General features: G+C 36.9%; 1 protein-coding gene across 1 annotated transcript; it reads left to right on the top strand.

The window, feature by feature from the left end:
- Positions 1 to 152: 152 nt before the first annotated feature.
- On the top strand, positions 153 to 21,543 carry LOC131479026 (uncharacterized; the record flags this gene model as incomplete). The annotated part of the gene is given in 14 exon segments (XM_058659673.1): positions 153 to 231; positions 234 to 268; positions 2,793 to 2,915; positions 3,977 to 4,025; positions 4,028 to 4,124; positions 4,326 to 4,381; positions 4,384 to 4,424; positions 6,578 to 6,759; positions 8,876 to 9,140; positions 9,336 to 9,497; positions 11,499 to 11,674; positions 14,834 to 14,993; positions 18,064 to 18,108; positions 21,366 to 21,543. Coding segments are annotated over 14 exon segments (1,648 nt in total), but the record flags the coding sequence as incomplete, so codon positions are not given.
- Between the last annotated feature and the right edge of the window lie 1,379 nt (positions 21,544 to 22,922).

Below are 22,922 nucleotides of genomic sequence, written 5' to 3'. Positions count from 1 at the left end.
TATATATATATTATATATATAATGTATACATATGTATGTGTGTGTAGGTGTGTAACCGTATACAATATCTGTGTGTATATATATATATATTACGTGTGTATATATATAGATATAGTATACATATAGTGTGTGTATGTGTGTGGGTTTGTGAGTATCAGTGCAGCGCATCTGTGGGCGAGGAGACGGTGCTGGAGGCGGTTTTGGCAGTGGATGAGGACCGCACGGAACTTCTCGCGCAGAAAAACTTCTCGTCTCACAAAAAAATCAGGTATATATGTATACGCTGTACATATATATATATATATAATATCTCACTCTCTCTATATATATATGTACATGTGTATGTATATATATGTATATAGACACTTCGAGCAGCACGCTGAAGCAAGTAATACCCTCATTATTGGTATATGTATATATACATATAATAATATATATGTGTATGTGTATATATATGTATACATACATACATATATATATATATATATATATATATATATGTATATATGTATATGTGTATATATATGTATATATATACATATATATAGATAACTAAATAAGCTATATATATACATAGATATGTGTACACGTGCATACTCATATATACATCTATATATATATGTGCTTGTGCTGCTTTCTATGTACACATGTTATTACCGTATTCTTCTGCTACAAGCGAGAAACAGGTAAATTTATATATCCATACAAATATGTATATGTATATACGCATCTGTGTACATACAATATATGTGTATAAGTAAACGCATGCGTAGGTAATATAGATGTCTGTATATATCTGTAGCAGGTCATCTTTTCGGATAATCACATACACCGGTCTGTATGTACTCTCCATCTCTCCCTCACGAAGTAAGGAGCATACATGCATGCACGCTCTCACTCTGTCTCTCACAAAGTAAGGAACATACATGCATGACGCTCTCGCTCTGTCTCTCACGAATAGGAAGCATACATGCATGCACACAGTGTCTCTCATGTGGACGTGCGCATGCACGCATGCATGCACTGTCTGTCACTCTCTCCCGCATTGACTAGCGAGCATCCCTGCCCCATTGACTACGGAGCATTCTTGCATGCACGCTCCCTCTCTCTCACACCGTGTGTAATGAGCATGCGTGCATGCATGCACAAACACAGTAGTGAATTTCTGAGCACCTTCGTTACTTTACGGCAGTTCTATAAAAAACCTGGCTGAGTAGTAAGGAATATGTGGGGATCTATTTTCAATCTTGTCTCCCACATGCTAACGAAGAAGGAACAATCTGAGTAGTACATCACTTCACTATATTTAACGTGCACACTATCAAAGAAGCAGGTTGCACATATAATATATACGTGTATGTGCATATGTATATATATATATATATATACATTTGTAGATACATAGATGTATGCATAATATATATATGTATGTTGCTTATATGTGTTTATGTGTCGTCATATATGTCTTGTGTTGACGTATGTGTGTTTCTGTGTTATGTGTCTCTTTCGATATATATATTATATATGTATCTATTTTGTCCCTTGAGTATAATATATTATATATATGTACGTATATGTATATGTATATCTATCATCTCTCTCTCTCTATATATATATGCCTCTATGTGTGTATATGTGTCTGTTTTTGTGTATGTGTACATTTACATATATGTATATTGATGCCTATATGTGTGTAAGTGTGTGTATGTGTCGTGTCTTGATAGGTGTGTGTACGTGTGTGTGTGCGTCTGTGTCTGTGTCTATATATATATATATCTCGATATATATTTATATCTTGTCCCTTACGTGTGTAGATATATTTCTATATGTGTGTATTTGTGTGTCTGTCTTCTGTTGATATATGTGTATATGTTTGCCTCTCTCTCTGTATACGTATGTATATATGTATATCGTGGGTATATATATATATATATATATACATATGTATACGGTGTTTGTGTATATACATATATATATGTGTATGACTTGTCTCTCTCTCTCTATATATATATATGTACATGTATATGGTGTGTCTGTATATATATGTATATATGTATATGGCTTGTCACTCTGTCTCTCCTCTCTCTCTCTGTCTCTCTCTCTCTCTCTGTCTCTCTCTCTCTATATATATATATATACGTATATCGTGTGTCTACATGTGTGTGTGCAGTTGTGTGGGCGTGTGTATGTATGTGTTTGTGCGTGTGCGTTTGTGTGTGTGTGTGTATGTATACCTCTCAGTAACAGAGTTTGAGTAGTTTATTGAGTGTGCTAAAGCATACCGTATGTTGTCTTCACGTATTCTCTGATTTTGTACGTGTATATATATATATATGAGAGTGTGTATGTATATATATATATATGTATATATGACTATATGTGTATGTATGTATCTTGTATGTATGTATGTATCTTGTATTGTATGCTTTGCTTGGGTATATATATATTATTCAGAGGATGTGAGTAATAGGAGACTTACATAGATACATGTACATATGACTATATGTACATGCATATATATATATATTTATATGACTATGTGTATGTATATTGTATGCATATATGACTATATCTATGTATATATGTAAGTATGTATGTATATATGACTATATGTATGTATGTCTTTATGTAGGTATATATGTTTATTTGTAGATATATGTATATATATATATATGTACATACGACTATATGTAAATATGTATATATGTATGTATATATGTATATATATGTATATATGACTACATGTATGTATGTTTGTATGTATGTATATATGGTTGTATGTTTTTATTTAGTCAGAGGAAGTGGGTAGAAGACTTGCGACGGTATATGAGAGACTCGAAGAAATCGACGCAGCAAATGCAGAGTCGACTGCAGCTACGATACTTAGGGGTTTGGGATTCACAGAAGAAATGCAGGTAAGTTTTTCACTTCCTTTTTTTCAAAAGAAAGAAACTTTCTTGTGATTGGAATGAAACTCCTTTCGGTTCTTGTATAAACGAGAGAAACTCCTTGTGTTCTTATATATGTATCTGTGTAACGTGAGCTGCACCGTCGGATGTCTACCTGATGCTTCCATTCTCGTTGAACATACAGTACAGTCAAAGAAGACACGGAAGTGCCCCAAATGTTTCACCATTGCAACACGGCCCCACATTGAATACTACCGGTGTTCAAAGACTCTTCACATTGTGTGCGTATATTCCTTTTGCTCACTACTACTACTAGTAGTAATAATGATGTTAATACTGTAGTAAATTAGTAGTGATACAATTGTAGCTGTAGTTATATAGTAGTTGAAGTACTAGTAGTAGTAATAATAGTAATAATAGAGTAGTATTGGTAGAACGTTAGTGGTAGTAGTTGTATAATGTAATATATATATATATCTACAGATACACATATTCACATCGCACTGCTTCTCTCGTCGTCGTGAGCGCATATATATATATATATGTATACATGTATATGCATGTGTATATGTATTCGTACGTAAATAATATTATTTGTTTATTTCGATCGTCGTCTTGGTGTACACCTCGAATACATCCTTTCGCTCTTCGTATTCAACTTACAATATACGTATATGATGCATATCGTATATCTGTACTGTGTATGTATATCTATTTCAGTGTATATATATATATGATATAACTTACAGATACATCCCTAACTACTTCACACTCTTTCTCTCTTCTTGAGAGCATATGTGTGTACGTACGTAACTAATATAAATCTTTTATCGCGATCGTCGTCGTTTTGATGTACACTTTCGCTCTTCGCATTATGAACTAATAATATATGTATATGATATATATTACACGTGTACTGTGTATGTGTAGTATCTCTTTCGTATGTGTATATGTATATGTGCTAAAATAACGTTTTCTTGTTTTTTGTATATTGAAAAGAGTTTGATTGGTGGATCATTTTACAGTCTTTTCGTGTGTGCTTCTCGTGTCTTTTTTATTTTCTGCAGAAGGCGCAGGTCACCACCCTCTCCGGTGGCTGGCGCATGCGCGTGTTACTTGCCGTTGTCTTTTTAGCGACGCAGATGTTCTTCTTCTAGACGAACCAACGAATCATCTCGATCTGGAAGCAGTGCAGTGGCTAACAAATTATCTTTCGTTAAATTCTGAAAAATCCACTACTACAACAGGCTCCGCTAGTAGTAGTAGTAATGGCAATACTACCCATAGTAGTGGCTCGTCCACTACTAGTACTGCAACGCATAAAAGATCAGCAGCAGGAGGAGGAGCAGCAGCAGCAGCAACAGCAACAGCAGGAGGAGGAGGAAGGGCAGGTGGCTCTAGTAGTAGTAGCAGTAGTATTAGTAGTAGTCATATGAATAGCAGCGCAGCAACAATGCGATGCGCGAAAGACAAAATGTTGTTGTTGTATCGCATGCAAGGGAATTTCTCAATGATGTAGGTTTTTTCCACTAACACAGAAAGAGGAGAGAGAGAGAATACGGAAGAGAACACGAAATATAATTTTTGATGCGAAAACCGTGGGACTCTGCTGTTCATAATAAGATAATAGAGAAGAACAACAGTGTGGTATACGTGTGTATGCTACATTTCCTCGAAATTATCACCCAGGAATTACAGACGCTCCGTATGTATATGGCGAATGAGAAACATCATCGTATACATTCTCTCGTACACATTCTCTCGTATATATTCTCTCATATATATTCTGTCATATATATCCTCATATATATTCTGTCATATATATTCTCTCGTATATGTTCTCTCGTATGTAAATTATCAGTGGAGCGTCTCTACTATCAGACAAGGAGAACAAGTTTCAAGTTCCGGAACAGCAGCTGCCCACACAGCATTCGCATGCACAGCAGCAAATATGTGCGTGCTCAGCAGCAAATATGTGCGCGTATAATCATAAGTACACATGGAATGTACATGCCACCTGTCGGCAGCACAACAATCTCCGGCAGCAATATCCTTAAAATCTCTCAAACACACATAAATACGCGTATATACATGTATGTGTACGTGTGAATTTATATCCTGAAAATAACACACACACACACTCATAAACATATATATATATATGTGCATATACTAGGTCTGAACACAAAAAGTATTCCACACACCACACACACATACACACACATATTAGAACATATATATACATATATGCATATACACGTGTGAATTCATATACGTGTGTGTGTCTGTGTAGCACAAAAACGTTTTCTGTAGGGATAACATTGATATTACACGTACCTATATACATATACATATTGCAAAAAGAAAATCTGATGTGAATTTTCAGATGACGAGATCACCAGATACATCTTCGTGTAGACTCCATGTTGTCTCTAAGACGCAAATACACAGAAAAAATGATAGATCTCAAAGGAACTGACACGAAAAATATATATATATATATACATACAGTGAGTGAGATAGGCAGCAAGTGTATACGACAGGCGTAAGTACGAGACAATTACGTATAGTCACTATTTGTTTGTCTGTTATAAATCAGTAGAATGCAGACATATATTTACTGATCTGTGTAGAGTATATATATATGTCTCTTTCTCTCTCTCTATCACCTTTGTATATGTATATTTCTATGTATTGATCTCTCTACAATATATATATATATATATGTATGTGTAACGGATTACACGCAGGTAGAGCAGTGAAATATATTATATATATGTATATAATATATATATATAACTATATATACTGAACAGATATATGTATCTTTCTATCTGTCTATCTATATATGTATATATATATATATTTTGATCTGAGTATAATATATATGTATCTCTGTCTCTTACATTTGTATATGTATATATGTATTGATCTCTGTAATTATATATATGTATTTGTATACAGATTACACGCGGGAACAGCAATGAAAAAGCAAATTCATTAAGTATAGTAAACAGAGATCTGCACTACGTACATAGTGAATCCATGTTTATAGCAAGTGACTTTTTTGAGGCGAACTGTCAATAGAATGCGTATGTTTACGTATGTATATATGTACCTATGCGTATATGTACATATGTATACATATATGTTTATATGTATGTATATGTATATTACGTCGAGATAGCAAATAGTAATGAAGTTTTAGTGGATGGTGTAGTGCCGCTATATTCAAGACTTCTAGATTGGCGGTGCAGCATAGAATCCTTTCGACGTGTAATTACTTTCTGTTTGTCATGGTGCATACATGTATATATGTATGTGTGTATGTATATATGTGAAACTAGTTGTATATGGATGGATGGATGAATGGAATGCTTGTATGTAACTGTGTGTATGCAAGTGTATTACGTGTGCAGGTGTATTTTATATGCATGAACGTAAAGTGTATGTATGTATGTCTGTATGTATGTGTGTGTGTGTGTGTATGTAAGTATGCATGTATATATGTAGGTGCATGTATATATATATATATATGTGAGTGTGTATGTGTGTGTGTGTGTATGTATGGATGAATGTACGTACGTATGCATGTACGTATGTATGCATGTACGTATGTATGTAGGTGTGTATATATATGTGTATGTGTGTATGTATATGCGAGACAGGTGTGTACAGATATGATACAATTCGCAAATCAGACGCTGACATATTATCGTGGAAATTACGATGCCTTTGAGACCGTGAGAGCCACGCAACTTCTTCAGCAACAGCGTCAAGCAGACGCTCAGCAGCAAAAAATTAAACACATGCAATCCTTCATTGATCGATTCAGATACAATGCGAAAAGGTAAGTATCATATGGTCATATCAGCGTCTTGTGCTGTGTTTGCAGTGCTGTGTATGCAGTGCTGTGTATGTGTGTATATAAACATTTATATATGAGTATATATATATATATAGCTGTATGCAGCCATTTCTATATATGTCTATTTAGCCATGTAGATATATATGTACCTCTGTAAATACTGGTTATATATATATATATATATAGGTATATGTATGCACTGTTTCATCCTTAGGGAGAAAGAAGGTAGAAAGGTTCTGTTACACATGCTTCTCATTTGTCCGTTGAGGGAACTATATGTGTGAGTGATTATATATTTATATCCATGTGTACATTTATCTAGATGCATGTATGTAAACATATATGTACGTATTGAGTACGTATTTACGTATGCATACATACATATATATATATGCAATTCTTCGATGATAGAATTACGTATGCTAAAAGGCAAGTGTCTTGAGTTAGTAATAGACATGGCGATTAAGTGTATGTGTGTATGTGTGTGTGCGTGTGTGTCTCTGTACGTATGTACGCATGCAGAAAATAGATGCTGGTAGACGTGTATGTATGCGGTGGTGCGTATGTATGGCTGCGAGTGTCTGTGCACGTATGTGAACAGACTCACACGAATTTTCTGCCTCTCCGTACGTGCATACGTGTAAATATATATATATATATATATACAGATGTGTGTGTGTGTATATGTATGTGTACGTGTGTGTATGTCTATACCGATTTTCATACATTCGTACATAAATATGTTATCATCAACATACACGTGTGCACATACCTTTGTTCGTAGGGCAGTTTTCTTGACAGCATGCATTCTGTTGTTAGCATCAATTTTTTGTGTCTGTGTGTGTTTCTGTGCATGTGTGTGTCTCTGTTTTCTATGCATGTATGTGTGTGTGTGTGAGTATACGCATGTACATGCATGTATGCGGATATCTCTGTGTGCGTATGTATGTATGTATGTATATATATTTACATGTGTGTGTGTGTGTGTGTGTATATACGTGTGTGTGTGTCCATGAATCGGCGCATGTGTGTACCCTTACGTGTATACGTGTATGTGCGTATGCTTGTATATGTGTGTGTATATGTACGCATGTGGTCGCCTGTATGTGTATTTGTGTGTTTTGTATGCGTGTATGTGCATTTGTGTGTGTGCGCGTCTCCATGCGCATGTATGTATGTGTATTATCAATGTATCTGCCTCTCTGTATATGTGTGTCTGTGTGGGTGTTGCACGTACTTCTTTTAGTATATGTATAATTGTGTGGTGCGTCAATGTGAATCTGCGTATGCGGCTGGAGGGTGTGAGAGACTCGACATATTTTAAAGAAATCTTTTTCGGACAGTCGAAATAACTACCGTAACAACTGGTGGTGGTGGTGCTCCTGCTGCTGCTGCTCGTGGTGGTGTTGCTACTGGCAGCACTGCTGTTGCTGCTGCTGTTCCTGTTTTTGGTGGAAGAGTTGCAGCTGTTGGTGCTGCTGCGGCTGACGGAAGCGTTGCTGCTTTCTGGCCCACGTACGTGTTGCCACTGGCGCTGCTGCTGTTTATATACATGTATGTATGATCACCCCTGCTGCTGTCACTGTATATATGTTTTTTAAGAGCACCCAAAATACTCCAGTGTTGGTGTTTGCTGTTGCCGCTGTTGCTGCTGCTACTGTTGCTGCTGCTGTTGCTCTTGTTGCTGGTGCTCTTGCTGCTACTGTAGCTGCGGTGCTGCTGCTGCTACTACTGTTGCTGCGTTGCTGCTGCTGTTGTTGCTGCTGCTGTTGCTGTTGGTGCTGTTGCTGTTGTTGCTGGCGTCTTAGTAAAAGGTGTTGGTGCTCAGAAGTTCGCGTTGTTCCGTAGGAATACTGGTGTGAGTGCAAGTACTGGTGCTGCGCTCCCTGCTGCTGCTGTAGCTGTTGCTATGGTGTTGAGTCTGTAGTGCCTATATTATTCTTGTTCTCTGGGGAAGTGATTGACTTCGTTGTTGGTATGCATGTGTGTGTGTATATGGTTTATTCTCTTTTTTGTTCATTTTTACTGTAGAACTATTAAAACGACGTGTGCGTCTTGGAAGTATTTTCCTTCTCTTTTCCTTCTTTTTCTTGTATAGGGCATCGCTAGTACAGAGTCGTATTAAATTACTGAAGAACCTTCCGCTGCTGGAGACGGTGGCTGCAGACCCGACACTTCACTTCAACTTCAAAGAGCCAGAGCGTCTTGCAGCTCCGTTATTGCAAGCGGAAGACGTATCATTTAAATATGAAAAGAAACGTCATCAAAAGAAGAAGAACATATTTGGTCTTGTGGTAGACGAAGATGAACAAGAAGAAAGTGGTGCTCGAGACAGTGACGAGAAAAACGAAGCGGAGGAGGAGGCGGAGGAGGAAGAGGAAGAAGAGGGAGAGGAAGAAGAGGAGGAAGGTGAACAAGGAGAGAAAGAGAAGGAAGAGGAAGACGTACACGCCCAAGGAGACGCTGCTAACAAAAGAAGAGGGAAAGAAGAGAAGACGAAAACGCAAAAGAAGAAAAAGAAGAAAGCAATACAGACGAATTCTGTTTCGCATACACAGAGTCAAATCAATATGTGTATCCCAACAACACTGAGCTCCATTATAGACACTGCAGAAGAAAACAGGGAAGCAACACGTCTGCAGAGAGAAATTGAAAAGCACGGAGATAAACTCATCGTCAAAGATATGAACTTCTCTGTTGATATGGACTCACGAATTGCTGTAGGTCCATTCCCCACACTACTCTTCACTATCTTACACAATGAAATTACACACAGACACACAGAGCACACACTCTTTTCGGTGGAATTCTACCTAACTAGTAGTATGGCTGCTTTGTCGATATATACATATATATATGTTTTTGTTTTTGTATACATACATATATATATAAGGATTATAGGGTACTCTTCTGTACCCTCTCTCTATACATCTGCATATGTATGTATATATCAATGGTTCTGTCGATATATATATATATATATATATATATATGTATGTATACATAGGGTATATCTCTGAGTCTGTATATATATGTATACGTATCTACATATATATACATAGATATATTCGTGGCTCTGTCCATATACATATATATATATATATGTATATATATGTATATGTGTTTATGTATACGTACCGATATATATATATATATTATATTTCTGTATCTCTCTCTATATGTATATTTATCTGTATAATATGAAGATGTATAGATATACATTTGTCTATGAAGAAAATGTGGTTTCTCTTCCTGTATGTTCATATACGGATACGCGTTTTTCCTCTCTCTCTCTCTATCTCTCTCTCTGGCTTCACTCTCCCTCTGCATACGTATAGGTAGCATATGTATTATGTATGTCTCTGTACTGACAGCATGATTTCAATAATGAAAGAAACACGTCATTAGTCCTCCTCGTGAAGTATAGTGTCTACATACGACGCAGTTGTATGTGTATATAGATACAAATGTAACTAAAGCGCGAAGTATTAAGTTATAATACACGCGTTAGTAGTGCATATGTTATATCATTTACAGACACAGTCGTACTATGTTATATATAGGTCCACGTGTAGGTCAACATACGTGTATGTAATATATGCAAGCCGTACAGGTAATTAAACTGCATGCATAACTACTGAATAGCAGCGCATGCGGTATTCGTTGTATGATTTTTTTCGCAAGAATGTATACGTATGTGAAGGTATATGGAAAAGAGTGTGTGTGTGTGTATGTCAAATGTACGTGTCTGAAAGTGGAAGTGTGGCAGAGTGATTGCGTGGCAGAGTGATTGCGTGTGAAAGTGTGTGTTGATGTAAATGTATTTATGTTTTTATCTTAAGTGTCTGCTAGAGTGTGGGTGTGTGTGTGTGTGTGGACGCGCAAGTGTGTAGGTGTGTGCAGAAGCATGTGTGTGTATCTGTGTGTTAGTGTGCGTGGAAGTGGATATTCAGATGTGTATCTAAAAGTGCATGCAAAATTGTGCCATATGATTTTATCAATTGTACGTCACTCTCTCCATGTACATTCGCGTATACGTGTAGATATGTCTCTGCATATTTGTCTAACTATTTATATATATATATAATTGGTAAACCTATATATATCCGTACATATATATATATTATGTTCACAGTTAACCGACCTATATATATCTCTCTATATGTATGTCCCTGTATGAATGTATATATATGGATAGATTCGTATATGTATATATCTATATATATATTCATATATATATATTGTGAAATAAAGAGGAGTTAAAGTTTCGCTTAGGGAAGGGCCTCGAAGGAAGAGAGAGAAAGTGAGAGAGAAATAGGTGTTTTGTTAATGACAGTCAGTGTGTACTATTTCCATTTGCTGATGGAGATATAAATGTGTTGTCTTCCCTCTCTTTTCTTGTAGTTGCGACCGGTATGTCTTTTCCATGCGAGTTGCGTTTTTATCATGCAGAGAGCTTTCTGTTTCTGTTCTTCGTCTCTCCTTTCTCTTTCTTTCTCTTTCTTCCCCGTCGTATTATATCATGACGCACACATGTTTACAGGCGTTTCTGAATGCATGCAGTGCGGTACTCCTCGCGATACTCCTCTGGTCTGTTGTTCGTTAGTATTATTCTTCTTTCCGGTGTTGCTGTTGTAGTTCTCTGCTTTGCTGTTTCTAGTGTCTTTTCCCTTTCTTTTTGTATATGACCTTTCTGGTTTCTTTTTTCTGTAAACACACAGCTCTGCGGAGTCAACGGGAGTGGCAAAAGCACGATTCTGAAACTTCTCGTCGGTCACGAAACTCCAACTGCTGGTGTTATACACACGAACGGAAAATTACGAATTGGCTTCTTCACACAGCAACATGTCGATCAACTAGATCTTACGCTCAATGCTGTCAGTTCTTTACAAGCCAGGTATGCATGTTGATTTCAAAAATTATAATCAAAGGGTACGAAGAAGCAGAGACGACGATCACAAAAAAAAGAAGGAAGAAGAAAGGTCATACAGACAGAGACACACACACAGACAGACACACATACACACAGACGCAGACACAGACACAGCCACAGAGATACGAAGGTACTAAGACGTGCACGGAAGGATGGCCTACAAGGCGACGACCGACGCAGGAGAGAAAGAAATAAGGAAGAAAAGTTTTTTGTATGTATATGTGTGGCGAGTCGGAGGTGTTTGTGAATATCACACAGCGGAGGTCAAAGCTGTGAAGACGCGGAGGAGGAGGAGGAGGAGGAAGGAGAGGAAGGAAGGAAGGTAGAGACCAGTATATATGGCATATGGCATATATATATTATATATACATGTGTATATATATGTATATATACATATATATATATGTACATATATAGAGATAGAGAGGACGGAGAGGAGGAGGAGGAGGAAGCACTGAGAGAGAGAAATACTCGGAGACACACAGAGAAGGAGAAGCGGACAAATGTGAACACGAAGACAGAGAGGAAGAAGGTCGAAGAAGAAGATGAATTACAGGAGAGGTGATACACGTGCTTTTGCATCTCTTTCTTGGTTTTCGTCTTTCTTCGAGTTCATATCATTTCTCCTGCATTTACATCTGGTTGCTTGTTTGGAGTCTTCTGCGTCGTTTCTCTGCTTTTGTTGCATACTTAAATATCTCCTCTAATCTTTTTTCTTCTGCTGTTCTATATCATTAGGAGTGCCTCTAATCCTACTACTCGTATTTCCGCGTCTGCTGCTGCTTTCGCTTTCTCTTCTCTTCTTGTGTGCTCCTGCTGCTGCTTCTGCTGCTGCCTCTGCTGCTTTCGATGCGTCTCGCTCTGCCCTCCGTCCTCTTTTGCTGCACGTGCTACTGCAGCTGCTGCTCCTCCGCCTCCTGCTGCTGCTCCAATTGCTGTACATGCTGCTGCGGTTGCTGCTGCTCGTCCTCTCGTGCTCCTGTTGCTTCACCTTTCCCCATGAACCTGCTGCTCGTTGTGGATAATATGAAATGTTGCGAGTGTCTGCGTGTTGCTTCTCTCCTCCCACTCTCACATTCACGCAGTCGTCTTTTTTGAATATACATCTTGAGAGATAAAGAAAGAAAGAAAAAATACATTTACTGAGAGATAAACACATAAACATATATACATAAATACAAACATATGTATACATATATATACATATATATATAGAGGGAGAGAGAGAGGAGGAGAGAGAGAATGTATGCCGGGTATAGTTGATTGTGTTGTGAATGAGGAGACATTCACCGCAAAGAAGAAGAATAAAAAGGTCCATACGTGGAAATGTGTGTACATGTATGCATTTGTGTATGTATGTTCACATGAGATAAATATGTGTGTATGAATTTGTGGATCCGTATATATGTGTGAGGTTGTGTGTGTCTGTATGTATGTGTGCATGTCTGTGTGTGTGTGTGTGTGTGCGTATACTCGACCGTTCTACGTTAGTGTATAGGAATGTATTGAAACCTGTATGGTAGTTGCTTCCCGTCAAAAACATATATTTCACTGACTATACATATGTACATTTAAATATAAAGACTACAGACACATATGGTTGACTAGATATATATATGTATCTAGCTATATATATATATACACAGTGGACACTTGCATATTAGTGTATAGGAATGTATTGACTTCCGTGTGCTGTTTGTTTCCCATATAATTCACTGGATATATATATGCATATATAAATATGAAGGCTACAGAGACATATATAGGTCGTTGTCTATATATATACGTATATATATGCATATATATTTACTCAATTCTTTTGCATATTGGTGTATGGGAATGTATATGTGTAAATCTGTATTCATGTGACTATTGTACAGGGATATATATGTGCGAGCGTATGTGTGTATATATATTTATAGGTATATTTGAGTATGTGTGTACATATTCATATATATATATATATATATATGTATGTGTGTACATGTGTGTGTGTAGTTGCGTTGGAGGGTTGGAGAAGTCTATGTACATATATAGTTTCAGCTGTGTATAAATATGTATGTGTGTGCGAATGTGTATGCATATAAATATATATATCTATATGTGTGTATATATGTATGTATGTGTATGTGTATGTGTGTGTGTGTTTGCGTTATAGAGTTGTGGTAAGTATATGTACAAGTATTGTTATCGATGTAGATGGGGTAAATGTGAGTGTTCGTGTTTTTCGAGAAACTTTACACTTTCGAGTACCGGAAAGCGAAACTGGAAGTTTGACAACTGTCCGCGTACGTGAATGTACGTGAAGTGACGTGCATGTCTGGTAACTCTCGTGTGTATAGGCATGGGTATATGCAACAAATGTATATATGTACATCCCTGAGTATATTGTGTGCATGCAAATACCTATATATATATATATGCATGTATATATGTAAGCAATTCATATATATATATATATATATATATATGTGTATACACATGAGTATTTTGTGTACATATACATGTATATAAGCTACAGGATATGTGTATACACGTATATGTGTGACTATTTTCTGTGCATGTCTGTATATCCGTGTATACATATATATGTATATATATATATGCAGCAAAGGAATACATACGTATGTATGTGTTAGTGTTTCGTATACATATATATATACATGTATATGCAGCAAGGGAATACGTATGTATGTATATATATATATATGTATATACATGTACATGCTTGTTTGTTTATATGTATGCCTGTGCGTATACATGTACCGGTGTGTATACAGTCATGCGTCTGTGTCTGTATGCGTATGGATGGTCGTATATCGCTCTGTGTGTGTGTCTGGTGTGTCTAGTTGTATATGTATACGTACATAGAAGTATGTATGTGTTTATATGCATCTGCAGTGTGTATGTCTGTCTGTATATATGTGTCTATATACGTATGTATGTCTGTATGTCTCTCTTTATATATATATGTATATATATATATTTATTTTCTCTCTCTCCGTCTCTCTTTCTCTCTATGTATGTGTATGTTTGTACGTATGTAAGTATGTATTCTCTCTCTACATATATATATATATATGTATATTCGTGTATATGTATGTCTGAATATGATATTTATAGGTACCCAGAAGCAAATTTGAAAGACGAACAAGCACGCCAGTGGCTCGGACAGTTCGGCATTAGCGGCCTGTTGGCTTTGGAACCTCTGTATATTCTTTCTGGCGGCCAGAAAAGTCGTGTTGCCTTAGCACTCATGGCTTTCAACAATCCTCATATTCTTGTGAGTTACGAAAAAAAAGAAAAGTACTCTGAAGGCATATACATATATATATAAATATATATATATATGCAGATGTGTACTATGTGTATATATGTATATATATATATATACGTATATATCTGTATGTATATGACGTTCTGGTGACCGAGAACGTCGTGTTGGTGTGTTAGCAATTATGGCTCTCAGCAGTCCTCATATTCATAATGTTTACCATTTTCTTTTCAACTCTTTTTGCTTAAGAAAAGGAAAGGAAGTTTCTTCGGAACTCTCCATATATATATATATATAATATATATATGTGTTACGCATATGTTAAGGTTCTTTCAAGCAGTCATTTTTAAATGGGTATATATATATATATACACATACATGGTACACACATATACATGAATATACACTTAGATGTGTCTGTGTCCATATGTATACGATGTATCTACATATATGCGTATGTATATATGAACAAGCACATCTACATGTATACGTATCTATACGTATACATATACATTTAGGTGTGCACGTGGGCATTTTGTTTTAGAACAGTATCGAATTTGGAATTGACGCGCATTGGATTGCTCCTGGTGCTGCTGCTAGTAGCATGGTGCCCATTTCTTTGGAGTGCTAATAATCCTCGCCCACTACTACTGCTGCTAGTACTACTACTAGTACTAATACTACCACTGCTGCTAATACTGCCACTACTGCTAATACTACTACTACTACTAATACTAATACTAATACTACTACTACTGCTAGTACTACTACTGCTGCTAATACTACTACTGCTTCTAGTACTACTACTACTACTGCTGCTAGTACTACTACTGCTGCTGCTAGTAGTAGTAGTAGTAGTACTGCTATTACTACTACTGCTAATACTACTACTGCTTCTAGTACTACTACTACTACTGCTAGTACTACCGCTATTACTACTGCTGCTAGTACTACTACTACTGCTGCTGCTAGTAGTAGTAGTAGTAGTACTGCTATTACTACTACTGCTAATACTACTACTGCTTCTAGTACTACTACTACTACTGCTAGTACTACCGCTATTACTACTGCTGCTAGTACTACTACTACTGCTGCTGCTAGTAGTAGTAGTAGTAGTACTGCTATTACTACTACTGCTAATACTACTACTGCTTCTAGTACTACTACTACTACTGCTAGTACTACCGCTATTACTACTGCTGCTAGTACTACTACTACTGCTGCTGCTAGTAGTAGTAGTAGTAGTACTGCTATTACTACTACTGCTAATACTACTACTGCTTCTAGTACTACTACTACTACTGCTAGTACTACCGCTATTACTACTGCTGCTAGTACTACTACTACTGCTGCTGCTAGTAGTAGTAGTAGTAGTAGTAGTACTGCTATTACTACTACTGCTAATACTACTACTACTGCTAGTACTACTACTGCTGCTAGTACTACTACTACTACTGTATTGCCTCTTGCACATATTTGGATAGTAGTAGTAGTTTTGCTGCTGCTGTAGTAGTAGTAGTAGTACGGCTATCATCTTGTGGTGCTGTTGCTTCTCTGCTGCTGCTGCTTTTGCTGTTGCTGCTGCTGCTGCAACTGCGCTTCTCGAAGCTGTCGCAGCATGTTGTGTAGTACTGCTGCTATACTGCTGCTATTTTTAGGTACTGCTGTTACTGGCGCTACTGTCTGTGTGGCGATATATCTTTCTTATTACTTCTACTACTGCTACTACTACTACTAGTACTAGTGTTGTTTGCTTCTCTTCCTCTTCTACGTATATACTGCTGCTGCTTGTTCTTCTTCCTCTCCTTAGCTGCTGCTTCCTCTCCTTCTTCTTCTTCCTCCGTGAGCTGCTGCTTTTCCATCTTCTTCTTTCTTATGCTGCGTCCTCTCCACCTTCTTCCTTTAGCTGCTGTGCTTCTCCTCCTTATTTTTCTTCCTCTAGCTGTTGTTTTTTCATCGTTTGTCAGGCTGCTGCTCTGGCTACTGCCAGTGCGTCTTTACTAGCTCTGCCCTAGTGTGCTCTTGTTGCCGTGCTGCTGCTACTGCTGTTCCTTCCAACTATTACTCTTCTAGTCCTCCTCCTACTGTTGCTGCTGCTGCCGTCGCTGCTTTTCAGAATTGCTGCAGCGTTTTTAGTAGTGCTGTTGCTGCTTCTAAGGCCTCGTAGGTACTTGTGCTGCTGTCGCTCTCTCCTCCTCCTGCTAATGTTGCTGCTAGTATTACTTTTCTCTCTTCCAGCTAACGCTGCTGCTGCTCCTTCTTCCTAGTACTGCTACGACATTTTCTAGAGGTTGCTGCTGTTGCTGCTGCTGCTGCAGGTTCTACTCTTTTAATAGCTCTCTCCTAGTACTACTGCTGCTTCTGCTGCTGCTTCTGCTGCTGCGTCTGCTTCTGTTGCTGCTGCTGCTGCAGGTTCTACTCTTTTAGTAGCTCTCTCCTAGTACTACTGCTGCTTCTGCTGCTGCGTCTGCTGCTGTTGCTGCTGCTGCTGCAGGATCTATTCTTTTAATAGCTCTCTCCTAGTACTACTGCTGCTTCTGCTGCTGCGTCTGCTTCTGTTGCTGCTGCTGCTGCAGGTTCTACTCTTTTAATAGCGCTCTCCTAGTACTACTGCTGCTTCTGCTGCTGCGTCTGCTTCTGTTGCTGCTGCTGCGGCTCGTGCTACTCTCAAACCCTCCTGCTGCCGCTTATTTTTCTGTGCTATTGCCATCGTTGTATGTGTAAATATATATACGTGTATATATATGTATATACATACATGCATGGATATATACATATATATATATATGTATATGTATATTTTGTTAGCTGCTGCTGCTTCCTGTTTCTCTGTTGCGTTGCTGTCGCCCCCCTTTTTTCGTCCTTCGCCTCTCACTTCCTCTTCCTCCTCCTCTTCTTTTTCGGGTTTTTTTTTCGCTCCTGCTTCTTCTGCTGCTCTTGCTGCTAACCCCTCTGCAGCTGCTGCCACAGCTGGTGCTACGACAACTCCTACTACTACTACTACTACCACAATTACTACGACTTATTTGTCGTGAATGTTATATGTGCATGTATGTGTAACTCTCTTTTTCTTTTTCAGCTGCTGGATGAACCAACTAATCATCTAGACTTGGACGCAGTGCAGGTGAGTTCTACTCATATCCATAGTTCTTTATCTATGTACATATATATATATATGTGTATGTATGTATGAATGTACGTATATTTGTATGTAAGCATGCATGTATGTGTGTGTATATGTATATAAAAATGTGTATGTGTAATGTCTCTATGCATATGCATATATATATATATATATGTCCGTATACAGATATATATGTATACATATATAATTATACATATATATATATATATATATATATATATATGTATGGATCTATGCATATACATGTATATATATATATGTGTATATCTATATATGTGTGGACAAATGTGTATACTTATGTATGTATATATATGTATATAGGTATGTACGTATGTATATATGTATGTATAAATATATGTATGTAAGCGTATGTATACATATGTGTAACACACATGCATATATATATATATCTCTTCGTGTCTCCGGCGTTTCTGCAGGCGTAACTGTTGCTTTGTTATTAGCAAAAAGGAAATTTTTCTGTTTGCAGCTGCCATACAAAACCTCTTTCAGTATAGCAGTTACTACTATTTGTCTTTCATTGAGGGTTTGTATTTTTCTGAAAGAAGAGGGATTTTTGAAGTAGCTCTCTCACTGCAGTGTCGGTCTCTTTTCTGCACTACGTCCTTGTAATTCGTGTGTGTATGTGGCTGTATCTGCAAAAACGAAGGTGTGTGTTACTTACATTTCTGTGCGAATGTTTAGGTGTATATATGTATATGTGTGTGTACGTGGACACAGACCTGTATGTGTGTATGTGTGTGTGTGTGTGTGTTTTTTGTGTAAAGATCTGCAATATGTTGATACATCCATGTATGTATTTATGTGGACACAGATCTCAGTGTGTTTGTGTGCTTGTTTTTTTTTGTGTAGATGGTTGTTTGTACATACGTATATGTCTCTCCATGTGACTGCGTATGTTTGTGTGTGTGTATGTGTGTATGTGTATGTAGTAGATAGTATATATATGCATATATCTCGCCTCACACATATATGAAGTAGCCGTAGCCGTGCTGCCATGAAATAGTAGTCACAGCAGCAATAATTGAGAGAAATTGTAGTAATAGAAGTGGTATTCATAGGGGCGCGAGTACTACAGCAGTCGTAATATGACCCGTACTTTTGTTGACGTATCTACACTACGGTAGTACTCGCAATAATAGTAGTAGTAATGTATCAGTTCTAGTGGTAGTAGTTGGTGTTGTGATATTAGTAATAGTAGTAGTAGTGCTATATGTGCGAACAGGCTGCTTACTTTCAGTGATCATCGGATGCAAAGTTTTAACAACAGGGTGAGAGGCAACAGCAGCAACAGTAATATAATGCGGCTGGGGATAGGTGGGGATATTGACAGTAACTGTTATAGTAAGTTACCACCGGTGTATTAGTAGCAGTAGTGATAGTAAAAATAATCAATACAATAATAATAGTAGTAGTAGTAATAGCAGTCGTAGCAGTAGTTGTAGTAGCTGTAGCAGTAGTTGTAGTAGCTGTAGCAGTAGTTGTAGTAGCTGTAGCAGTAGTAGTTACGGTAGTAGCAACAGTGTAGTAGTAATAGTAGTAGTAGTATTATGATTAGTAGTGGTAGTAATAGTAGTAGTAATATTCGTAGCAGTAATAGTAGTAATGGTGGAAATAGTAGTAATAGTAGTAGCAGAAGTAGTATTAGTAGTAGTAGGAGTACTAGTAGCAGTAGTAATAGTGGTAGTAGCAGTAGCAGTAGTAGTGATAATAGTAATAGTAATAACATTGACATTAGTAGTAATAGTAGTAGTGTTGGTTGTTCTAGCAGTAGAATAGTAGTAGTAGTAGTACTAGTAGGAGTAGCAGTGGTATCAGTAGTGTTAGTACTAGCAGTAGTAATAGTAGTAATAGTAGCAGCAATAGTATTAGCATTAATAGTAGTAATGGCAGTAGTAGTGGTAGTAATAGTAGTAATAATAGCAGTATTACAAGTAGTATCAAAAGTAACAGTACTAGTGGTAATAATAGTAGTAGTAGTAGCAATAGTAGTAGATAGTGATAGTGATAGCAGTAGTAGTGGTAGTAGTAGTAGTAGTAGGTGTAGTTTTAGTAGGGATAATAATAATACTACAAGTAGTGGCAATGGTGATAGCAGTCCTAGTGGTAATGGTAGTATTAGTAGTAGTAGTAATAGTTATAGCAGTTGTTGTAGTAGTAGTGATAATGGACGTGCTTCTTTTTTCTACTACTACTACTACTACTACGACTAACACTACCACAGAAAAGAAGAAGGAGCACTATCACTACTAATAATACTACTACTAGCAGTAGTATTATTATTATTTATAGTAGTAGTTGTAGTAGTAATAACAGTATTAGTATTAGTATCAAAACGAGTAGTATTGTTGTTGTAATAGTAGTAGTAGTAGTAATACTGTTGGTACGAGTAGTATTGTTGCTGTAATAGTAGTAGTAATACTTATACTACTACTAGTAGTAGTGTTGTTGTAATAGTAGTAGTAATACTAATACTTTTACTACTACTACTACTACTACGAGTAGTAGTAGTATTATTGTTGTAATAGTAGTACTAGTAGTAATACTAACACTACTACTAGTACTAGTATTGTTGTTATAGTAGTAGGAGTAGTAGTACCAATACTACTAGTAGTAGTATTGTTGTTGTAACAATAGTAGTAATAATAATAATGCTAATACTACTACTGGTATTGTTGTTGTAATAGTAGTAGTAGTAGTAATAATAATACTAATACTACTACTACTAGTATTGTTGTTGTAATAGTAGTGGTAGTAATAATAATACTAATACTACTACTACTAGTATTGTTGTTGTAATAATAGTAGTAGTAATAATTATAGTGATGACAATGAGGCACATCTTCTTGTTAGTAATAATACGCATGTTTACGTGGCTCCCTCCATAATAATTTCTCTTTCCGCCAGTCTTGGGTTTCTTTATATATATGAATCTCCAGTACACATATACACACATATGCATATATATATATATGTATATGATGGGATGTGGCGATTTTTACGTTTGATAGTTTTTACTTTTTTTAGGCTTACTTTCTTGTGTAGCACTGCTTTCTCTTCCCTTGTGAAATTGCCACGCGTGTTACCGTGGTCTCTCTCTGTGTATGTGTCTGCGTGTGTATGTGTGTATGTGTATGTGTTTATATGTGTGTGTGTGTGTGTGTGCACGCGTTGTTTGTTGTATGTATGTGTGTGGGTGGCTGATATTGGTTTTGCAGGCTCTTATGGCAGCTTTGAATAATTTCAGAGGAGGTGTAGTTATTGTGAGTCACGATAGTCACCTACTTTCATGTGTCGTAGAAGAAATTTATTATGTGGACGAGAAAAATCATACCCTCTGTAAATTCAAAGGCGATTTTCCGGAATACAAAAAACAACTCCTCAAGTCACGCAAAGGTCATCATAATTAACTTTTCAAATATACACCTCATATTAGTCATTAGACCACTACTACTAATAACACTACTAATCCCTAATACTACTCTTGTATTTCCAAAGTAACGACTATTATTATTACTATTACTGCTATGATTTTGCAAACAAATTGTGTGTATCAGCGAAGAGAAAAACGAGATATATGATCTTTTCATGTGTTGTTTCGAAGGTTTCACGGAGGTCTCTCCTCTGGATATGAAAAAGAACTCCTTCAAGTCACGCGCAACACGCGCCATTCATTCACTCTTTCCTATTATCACCACTACAACTACCATTATTACTACTACTACTATAAGTAGTATTAGGACTACGTATACAGCCTGTGGTGGACGTAGAGACGAAAACAATTACTTGACTGTAATTTATATCGCCTGCTGAGTCCTAGACTGACAAGGGAGAGAACCCCATACTTTACAAACAGAGTGACAAACAGCACAGCTACCACGACACTCGTACTACAAGTGATGTTTCGACTACTACAACGCTAAGGAAAACCATTATCAGTTACTTTCTATAATTACCTTCGTACATTGATACTATACACACTTTCTAATACTACTAATCCTACTACTGCTATAATCACTACTTCCACTACAACTCTTTCACTACACTTACTACTGCTACTACTGTTATTAGCTGCAGCTCTACTGTTAGTTACTCTTACTACACTTACTAATACTACTACTCTAACTACTATTACTAGTACGAGTACTACTACTACTACTCTTATTCTATACTCTGAGTATACGTATTACCACTACTATTATTATTAGTTCGACTTTTACACCTTACACTGGTGAATCTCTTATTAATTTCACGTGTACAGCATTATGTGTAATCAAATTGAGTGAAGGTCTACTTTGCTTTCACTCATCGTTTGTTGAAATCGACGCAGGGCTCTGTTATGGGTGGCTCTCTATGTTGCTAGGTTCTCCACGCTATTACTACTACTAGTAGTAGTACAACTATCACACTACCACCATGACTACTAGTAGTTCTACTAGTAGTAGTATGATTACAAGTAATAGTACGTGTACACCCTCCTCATGTGAAAAGAAATAAACGGTTCTTCACTGAGACTTCTTCCAAAGAGCCAACTCGAGAAATAATGCACACATATATTCGGTGCATACGTACATGTACCAAACGTTCAAAACTTCGTGTCGAGGCACCCGTTGTATGTGTGCCAACATATTTGTGCGTGCACAGTAATACTCACATCTATACACATATGTATATATATATATATATATAGAGAGAGAGAGAGAGAGAGAGAGAGAGAGAAAAAGAGAGAGAGAGACATACATATATATATATATACGTATATGAATATATATGTA

This window comes from Ochotona princeps, unplaced genomic scaffold (assembly GCF_030435755.1).
Source record: "Ochotona princeps isolate mOchPri1 unplaced genomic scaffold, mOchPri1.hap1 HAP1_SCAFFOLD_5704, whole genome shotgun sequence".
Lineage (NCBI taxonomy): Eukaryota > Metazoa > Chordata > Mammalia > Lagomorpha > Ochotonidae > Ochotona > Ochotona princeps.
The sequence above is the reverse complement of the archived record's forward strand: the minus strand, read 5'-3'. Positions and strand labels throughout refer to the sequence as shown.